At 31.8% G+C, this 9,787-nt stretch overlaps 1 protein-coding gene across 3 annotated transcripts; it reads right to left on the bottom strand.

The window, feature by feature from the left end:
* Window positions 1-23: 23 nt before the first annotated feature.
* On the bottom strand, window positions 24-9,219 carry commd4 (COMM domain containing 4). Of its 3 annotated transcripts, none has more exons than NM_001320175.1 (8): window positions 9,152-9,219; window positions 8,874-8,945; window positions 8,692-8,757; window positions 8,562-8,601; window positions 6,941-7,060; window positions 6,775-6,855; window positions 6,511-6,687; window positions 24-275 (listed from the first exon to the last, which is right to left on the bottom strand). In NM_001320175.1, the coding sequence occupies exons 1-8, from the start codon at window positions 9,152-9,154 to the stop codon at window positions 235-237; spliced, it is 600 nt and encodes a 199-aa protein (NP_001307104.1). In that variant the 5' UTR covers window positions 9,155-9,219; the 3' UTR covers window positions 24-234. The 3 variants fall into 3 exon arrangements, 1 of the variants encoding a protein (NP_001307104.1); XR_012399970.1 differs by lacking the exon at window positions 24-275 and adding an exon at window positions 2,848-4,056 and having other exon boundaries at window positions 5,770-6,687; window positions 9,152-9,204; XR_012399969.1 differs by lacking the exon at window positions 24-275 and adding an exon at window positions 3,320-3,961 and having other exon boundaries at window positions 5,834-6,687; window positions 9,152-9,204.
* Window positions 9,220-9,787: the final 568 nt, after the last annotated feature.

The raw sequence follows: 9,787 nt of genomic DNA on the forward strand, positions 1-9,787 counted from the left end.
TGTGATGGACACAACAACTGATATTTTATTTTTGTGTTCAAACGTTTATTTTCTTGCACACAGTCACATAGTAATATATATAGCTGTTATGAGAGAGGGTTGAGTTATGAGAGAAAAATACTTTACATTAGAAAAACATTTATCTTTTTATAAAATCACATTATTTATACATACACAGTACAGACAGAATCTGGGCAAGTGTTTAATTCAGCAATACGGTTTTAAAAAGCTGGTTCACTGTAGCACATTCATCATATTCTGAGCTTGTTTGAGTTCTGGAAGACAAAAACAAGAAAGGCATAGTTATTATTATTATTTACATTTTATTTCAAAAGTATTTTTTCAGACTGCTTATTACCAGCATAAACCTGTTTACTTAGAAAATTACATTTATTCATTTAAAGGTCCTGTGAAATTAAAATAAGTTTTTAAGATGTTAGTATCAGTTTGATAGTTTTATAAGCTAGTGTGCTCCAAATCAAAGAAAATAAAAATATATTTATATAAAAAAGACATAAACACCTAAAGTTTGCAGTCCCTTCCACCTAAATGGATAAATTATTTTTTCCAAGTCAATTCATACTTCAGTTTTTCCATCAAATCTTGACCAATCAAAGGCTTTCTAGTACCAAACATGTCCCATCCCCTTTGAGACACTTCTCATTTGCTTTTTATTTAATGCGCTTGAGATGAGCCGCTCTCACTGGAGAGCTGTAATAAAGCAAAGGGCTACTGGTTTTTAAAAAGAAGAGGAGCTACTATATGTTCCACCCTCTTTTCAGGTTTCCGTACATGACATTTTGAATAAAAATGCACAATTACAAATACTTCACAGGACCCTAAACTTAACTATTAACATGGTTAAACATGGTTACAATGCAAGAACTTGAATTGTGTGTGGATCTGAGATCACTGTGTGTTTGTTGTGAAGGACATAGCAGTGTAATGAAATCATCTGAATAATGTTTAATTTCCATGTAATAAAAATAACAGAATTCATAGCAAACAGTTTAAATATGATTTGCAATGACACTGCACATTTGTAGTTGGCTATAGGCTTTACACTTATGTGTCAAGAGTATTTAGCAATTTGTTTAGTTTTTACTTTTAAAGTAGATTTTCTATAGGATACTATACTCAAGTTTCATAATCATGTGGCATATAGGGCATAACTGCTTTTTAAATGCATTTAAAAAAAATCATTTTGATATTGCAAGATATGTGCAACTGGCCAAAACAAAAAATATTGGCCATGTCTATCATTATACAGACATTGTACTAAAGCTATTTTTTAAAAATACATAGCATTTGAATCCTTTGGGAAGGACCATCCCAGTGACACTTTTTGTACCTTTATTTCGGAGTGTAGTTTACATAAGTTTTATTTTAAAATTAAATAAAAAAATAATAATATAAATCATTTTAAAAATGTAAATGTGTTTTTAAAGTTATATTATTTTAATTATTTTAACAGTTATATTTTTCGCTATTTCTTCAAAGTTCATACAACATGCATAACCTATAGGTTACTATTGTAAGAAAATATCAGCAGTTGGTACATACTTTTAGTATAGCTTTTGCTTGAAATTACACAATCTAATCTTCTTTATATGAAATAAGCCTGCTCCTGAGCAAGTTTGAGCTTCCAGACTTGTTGCTATGACAACAACTCTCAGATGAATTTTGAAGAACAAACCTATCCTGGGTGCGTTTCCCAAACAACGACGTAACTTGCAGCTGAACTATCATACTACGATGCATCGTTTGGAAAAAAAACAATGTACTGACGAGTGTTTACCAAAACCTGTAGTTTTTCGTTTGATAGATGTTATAACGTGAAACGCCCATTATGATACTCTAAACAGGGTGATAACCGGGTGGCTTCTTTAAAGAAGAAGGCCATAATTTCTTTGTGCAAAAAAAAAATCATATATTAGTTTTAGTAAAAACATGCACTCGTTTTTCAGATTAACTGAAATATATTTAAATGGCTCATATAGGGCCTAAGTTTCTTTTACAAATATTATTGAGAACATAACATGTCATATTCTAATACATAAAATTACTTACAAAAGCTAACACGTATTCTAATATCATATAAAAATCATAGAAATAAACAAATGATGAGGCTATTTATTAGGAAATTAAATGTTATATTTATTAGGAAATGAAAAAATCATACTATAATAACAATATTAATATTATTAATGTTGAGGATGATGTCATCATAGGATACTGTTTATTTATCTTTTGAAAAGTGTACTTTTACAATTTGACACATGCAAACCACTGCAGAAAGGTTCTAAACAACAGGCTCATGTCATATACAGTATAATAACCTACTATAAATTTAAATCATTAACGTATGTGATATATATATTTTTTTTACAAGCTTTGGAGACATAACATAAATTCTGCTTTTAAGGGTGCTTTTTTGTTTCAGAACCTGTCTCGTTTGCCAAGTTGCCTCAGTTGTTTGGAGTACATGTGCCAAACAAATAAACAAATAAGGGAAAGAAAACATCTAGCCTTATAGGCTGGGGTCTTTTTGACGTCGTATGATCGTCCTTATGAGACTGTTGCATAAAACAATAAAGTTTTCAACTTTATGACTTTGTGACTTTTCTTTGCTGCGTCCTCCTTGATGTTTCAATAATGCATGATAATCTTTACACCATATTAAAGACACAGCAGACAGTAAAGGTTGTCGAGAGTTTTTGTCAAGTTTAAAAGGTGTGTTTGTGTGCGTTTAGATGCCTGTATGTGTGTGTGAGACAGAGCAAAAGAGTGCTCTCCTCACAGCTCTGTTGATGCCGCGCGGCTTTTTTTCTTTTTGTTATTTATTTTGGAGATAATACTCAATACGAATACAACAGAAAGACATGAAACTTTACAAATATAGTGTCATCTTTTGTAGGCTCAAAACAATAGTGTCATATCTTCATAAAATAGCCTAAGCTATATTGAAATAATTTAAAGAATTACAAATATATTTTATAATAAAATTGCATTAAATAAATAAACCAATATAAATCTAACAAAAGCTAAAGCAATTTAGGTATATACAATAGCCTACATAAATCAAACCGTTTTAAAGCCATATTAAACTTTCATTTTACAAAGGCCTCTCTGAAAAAAAAAAAAAGATTTTAGATAATTTCTAAAAACAATTAAAACTGAAACGGGTTTGAAAAATTATTTAATAAGTATTTGTATACGATGATATTAATCAAATCATGCAAATAGAGCATTTTTGGGTGAGTGAAATCAGAAACTATAGGCAACCTTTTTTCTGTAGGTTAGACTATCTTTTTTTCTTAAATACATGTAGAACTTTATTAGTGCAAAGCTGCTGAGCGCAAAGAAATATAGGCTATATTTTATTACTTGTTCTTATGTGCTGAAATGCTTTACACTTTCCTTAAATATCCTTAAATAAAGGGGAATCACCTGTTATAGCCTATAGGGAAAAATTAATGTTTGACGTCTCCCCAGAGCATTTGGGCTGAATGTTTGACGGCATCTATCTAAACGAGGATGTTATAAAATACATTTTCTTTTTTCTTTTCATTTTTCTGTCTTTATTTACAGAGAATTTCTGTGGTTTTATATTATGGATTGGTGCGCTCACTGCGCTGGGTTTCTTCGTTAGTGGCGAGACCACTCGATTTCGATGCTAACAGTCGGTTGGCAAGTAAATAAATATGATGAATGAGAACACACAGGCCTGTGCATGTACACATATAATGTAATGCTCACTTCATTTTGGCATATTATTCCTTAAAACAAGACAATATGTTTTGCTGGTCTAGAAAATGCTTCTTGATTTAAGAAGTTGTAGATATTTGGACTAGAAACAAGACAAAAAATGTAAGTAAGAAAAGCATTTTTTTGCAGTGTACGGGCAGGCTTTTAATGACTCTGCCTTTGTCTTTGGGTGATACTTTTAGGCCAAAGAAACCTATGAGGTGCCATATAGGATTTAAATCAAACTTTGCTTATCAACACATACATAAAACACGTGTATATTCACCTATAAATTACTCGCATATACACCTATACTACTGGATGTTCAAAACAACATGGATGAAACTTGTGTATATACATATAAACTTGATGCATGATTACACCCACATACACACGCACATACATATAAACTCGATCCTCACATAAACACCCACATTAACACACGCACATACATATAAACTTGCTGCATGCAAACACACCTATACACACTCGCATATACATATAAACTTGATCTATGCATATACACCCATAAACTCTCACATAAGAATATAAACTTGATGTGTGCATAAACACCCAAATGACACTTGTGCAAACATACAAAATAAAATTCACAAACATATATACAGTTAGTTTTGTATATACATATATGCAAGTGATTTCATATGTGTGTATATGCATGAATTTTCACAGTAAAAGGAAGTTATTTCACTTTAAAAGGAAGTCGTTTAATTTCAACGTAAAAGTCCTTTGAGTGTAATGAACAAGATTATTATTTGTCAAGAATCAGGTTATTGCAAACCTTAAGAAACAGAAATAATATGATTAATAGAGGAATTACATCTGTTGAATTATAAAAATAGATTACTAATTCTAAAAATTAAATAAATAAAAGGGTAATGCAAAGGAATGCTCCTGCAAAATTAAAGGTTTATTATGCAATTAAATTATTGGAAATGTTATTATGGTTTAATAAATATAAAGTTGCTTAAGTAATCATTTTGAATAAAATATGTTTGTCTAATATTAGTTTAGGTTTGTTTTATTATTTATGTCACTATTCGTCAAGGGTTATGATACACACTTATGTCCAGTAGGGGGCAGGAATGCACTTAAAGGGTTTTCCTGCGACCAATAAACAGGCTAATGCACCAAAATGCTGGATGCCAGCTGCTGTAAAAATATAAGTAGTAGTTATTAAACACAAAAGGAGTGTCCAGATAATATATATAGCTTTTCCATGGGGGTTAACTTGACCAACATGATGAGCAGAGACTTTTAATCAGCGTTTTTTTTTTTTTTTTGGTATATGCTGAATAATTAACAATAGGCAAGGCAAGGCAAAGGCTTTTTGAACGTCCTTTAAGGGTTCTATCTGTCCATTTATATTTGTGTATGTAATTACCTAATTAAATGAAAAGGTTTTAAATAAAAATATTTCTTATTTTTGAATAGTCTATTTATGTAGACTAATATTTTTTATAACATATGTTCATAATTTAACATATTTAATCCCTCTATTAATCACATTATTTCTATTTCATAAGCTTTGCAATAACCAGATTCGTGATAAATGTTTGTGAATTTTATTTATTTATTTATTTTTTTGTATGTTTGCGCGAGATGTCATAGGTGTGTTTGCATGCAGTGAGTTTGTGTATGTGCGCGTGTTGTTGAGGGTGTATATGCATAAACCGAGTTTATATGTATATGCGAGTATGTATAGGTGTGTTTGCATGCTGCGAGTTTATTTGTATGTGCATGTAAATGTGGGTATTTATGCGAGAATCGAGTTTATATGTATATGCAAGTGTGTATAGGTGTGTTTGCATGCAGCAAGTTTATATGTATGTGCGTGTGTTAATGTGGGTGTTTATGTGAGGATCGAGTTTATATGTATGTGCGTGTGTATGTGGGTGTATTCATGCGTCAAGTTTATATGTATGTACACAAGTTTCATCCATGTTGTTTTGAACATCCAGTAGTATAGGTGTATATGCGAGTAATTTATAGGTGTATATACACGTGTTTTATGTATGTGTTGATAAGCAAAGTTTGATTTAAATCCTATACGGCACCTCATAGAAACCCCTTTTGTGATTAACTTGTGGGGTTAGTAGCTAAGCAGGTTTCTAACACCTATCATGCTGTCATAACGCCAGTTATCATGCTGACTCCAATACTGAATTTGAATGCTTTGTTTAGCCATCTTCTCTCCTCCTAACAGGACATTATAGACAGGACAATCTTTGTCTTAACTCAGACTTGTGATAAAACTCGAAGACTGCAGACCTCCAGTAGGCTCTGCAGACACATGGACTTTCTTATGATGCTGTATGACTGCAGATTAACCAACACGTCTCAATAAAGGAATTCTGCTTGTTTCGAGTCTCCTGGTCTGGGATCTTTTCTATTCACTCATTAATTTTTTTTTACAAAAATATAATACAGTTTTTGTTCAAAATTATTATAAATTACTGTAGAGTTTTCTCACTGGCAAATGACATGAACTAGTGGGTTGGCTGCTGTCATCTTTAAAGTGTGCGCATTTGTGTTTCAAGAGGCATGGCTTTGAACAGCAGGGGTGGGACTGTGTTTCAAAGTTTTATGCTAACCGGTTTGCCTTTTGGCAGATCACCTACTGCACTTTTAGGTATACTTTTTTTGTTTGTACTAAAATTTTAACAAATAAAAAGGAAATTATATGCAGCAATATGCAATTTAAATGCATAGATCTTACTTGTACCAGAAGTTAGTCATTCTCACCTGTTAGCAGTACTCTGAACTTGTCAGCAGTGATGGAGACAACGGTGGTCTCTGAGGAGTCTGTCAGGGGGTCCTGAGCCTGAAGTCTCAGCTGCACTGTAGGTTCATTCACTTGCTTTAATTCACTGGAACTCAGGGTGTAATCAACCCGCCAGTTCACTGTTTGCAGACGACCCACTGACAAATTATGTAAACCAGAACAGAATATTGCATTTAAAGAAGTAGTCTGGGCTGCATCATTTTATCTTTTTTGGTAGTACTTACAGCGTAGGCTGCTCTCTCTCAGCTTTTCCTGAAGAGCACTATGCTTATCCTCATATGATTTACACAATCCTGTGGTGTGCTCTAAAAAATGGACATACATGTTTTTATTATTCAAGTTATAAAATTTTGTCATCAAAAAGAAAAAGTGAATGGCGCATGCCCTTACCTTTAGGCAGGCCAAGCTGCTGTAGTTCACTGGAGAGGGATTCACTGTCCACATCATGCTTCGCTGCACTGGACAGAATAAAACTCAGCACACCTATGCAGGCTTTGATATCTCCACTATCTAGAAGAGAACATGTAATCATGGTTATTGCAGTTAGTTAACAAAAATATATTATTATTATTATATTTTGAATAATAATTATTTAATAATAATAATATTATTCCAATTAATCATCCAATAAAAAAGGTAAATAAAATTAAAAAAATATTTCAACTACTCGTCAAAGAAAAAATTGGTACTTTAGTTTATTTGGATGTACTAAAATAACTCAAATTAGGATTAATTAAAGCAACACTACACTTTTTAAGGGTAATAGGCTCATTTTACAAGTCCCCTAAAATAACACAGTTGAGTTTTACCATTCAGTCGATCTGCAGGTCTGGCGGGAGCACTTTTAGCTTATCTTAGCATAAATCACAGAGTCAGATTAGACCATTAGCATCTCGCTCAAACTTAAATTTTGATAATTTTCTACTTAAAGTTTGACTATTCTGTAGCTACAACATATGCAACAGTACAGCAGCACCTGCATGACCTGAAAATAGCACCCAGCTAGGTAACAAGGATGCATAGTATCATTGCCCATACAGCAGCCATGGTATGGTATCGAAGTTCCTTGACTGTTATGCCAGAATGAGAATGTCATAATCCAAAATTTTTGAGCAATATTACTAATAGTCTTATTAATACAATTCAATGATTTATGCTAAGGTAAGCTTAGCTGAAAATGCACCCGCCAGACCCGGAGATTGGCTGAATGGATTCAAAAATGTTAAAACTGTAGTAGAATGAACCATTAGTCATATCTAACCTGCTACAATAACACAACAAAATGGAAGATATGAAAGTAAAAATGTATTCAATGCATCAATAAAACTATAAAGGTATATCAACAAAGCTAAAAATAACACTGCATGTGTGGACAAATTAGTAAGAAATATGCCATAAAGTAAAAATGGCCAAGTCGCTTATGTACAAACAAGCATTGCATTATGAAATAATGCATGTCTGTTATCAGCCAAAGTTAAATATTTATAACATTTATTAGTTGAGAATTTATCCTTTGCACTTATAAATTGCCCTTGTTTATGATACAAATTTATTTGCATTGATCATTCTATCAGTTTTAGCATTTGGATTTGCCTTAGCTGTCATTTAATGCTTACTTCAAGGTAAACTTTAAAAACACTAACTTAATGATGTTAATCTAAAGGAAAACGACTATCAATTTTTAAACTGTACATTTTAATGTGAGCCCAATCTCACTCATTTAAAATTACAAATATAATTTTAATACATTAAAATCAGAACCTCAGAACCTTAGCATGTTCTTCAGTCAGTCCGAATCAACCATTCAACACGCTCATGGTAAACAGTAAATATCATTTAATATTTAATTATTGGATTTTTAGATCATCTATTGTTATCAGCCATCACAGAAAAAAAATTTTTTTTAGTTTATATATGGCCATAATTACACACCTAAAAACCTATATACTGTAACAACAATTTTATTTAATTATTGAGATCACATGAGAAAAGAACACTTGGTTTTACTCACCAAATTTGGCGTCTGATGTCAGTTTTGACACTTTGTCATACTAAAAATAGACAATTATATATTAATTGAACAATTATGCATTTAGTAGAATTTTATTTTGTCATAACTGCTGTATCGAGTGCTATCTTACGTCAATGCCTTCATCAAGAAGATCTTTAACAACTTGCACGCATAGAAGTTTCATCTTGACGCTAGACTGTGAAGAAAAGTAGTAGGGAAAGTTATACTTATAGTTAGTTGTGCTTATTGTTAGCTTTTACAAAGAACATCAAGAAACATAGCACCAAATACATTTAGGCAAATCATACTTACTATTCTAGCTAAGGTGCTAATTTCTGCAAGGACCCAGTCAGGACAGTCCAAATCGCCACAAAATCGGAACCTCTGTAATACAAGTTGCACACATAACGTTAAGTTAGTTTATTCTTAAATGTATACATCTTAACGTTAAATACGCTTGGGCGTCTGGCGTTGGCTATCCACAAAATTAAAATGGATTAAAAAGAATAATTCTCAAAACAATGTTTTATGTAATTGTATCATATTTGAAATTCGAATAAACCAATAATCGTTTAATAACAGACAAATACCATAGTGTCAATCGCAGTCAGCTGCTTGTCCTCTTCTTCTTCGGTTTCGGCTTTGTCTGCAACAAATCAGCTAATTCCTCCTACTGGATTGGAGTTTCACTGGCGAATGCTAGTATGCATTTTTTATTTTATTTAAACAACAGCAAATATACAATTTAAACAAAGAATACAAACGTAACTAAAACATAAATAAATAAATAAATAAATAAATAAATAAATAAATAAATAAATAAATAAATACATTTAAAGTGACATAGCAGAGGGATTATTTAACCTACCCAACTGAGTTTACTATTCAATTAACTTCAACTCCTTTGCAACTATTGTACCTTGACATTTCTTAATATTATACTGGGGTCAATATAAAAAACTGCAGCAAGTGCACTCCCAAAATAAAAGATTTAGTGTTTCATCATATTGGGTACAAAATAAGCATTTAGAGATTTTTTTTTATTTAGCTAGTTTGGTATTTATTGGGTAGCAATTATGAATGATTTTGATTGAGACTTCAACAGCTTTATTAGACAATTCTTTTCCCCAAAGAAGACAAAATCCTAAATCACCACATATTTCAAATACCCATCCAAGCAGGAAAAGAGATTGGAGTATTATTTAGAACTAAGTGATTATCTTTGT

The sequence above is a fragment of the Danio rerio genome, chromosome 25 (genome assembly GCF_049306965.1).
Source record: "Danio rerio strain Tuebingen ecotype United States chromosome 25, GRCz12tu, whole genome shotgun sequence".
In the NCBI taxonomy this organism is placed as follows: domain Eukaryota; kingdom Metazoa; phylum Chordata; class Actinopteri; order Cypriniformes; family Danionidae; genus Danio; species Danio rerio.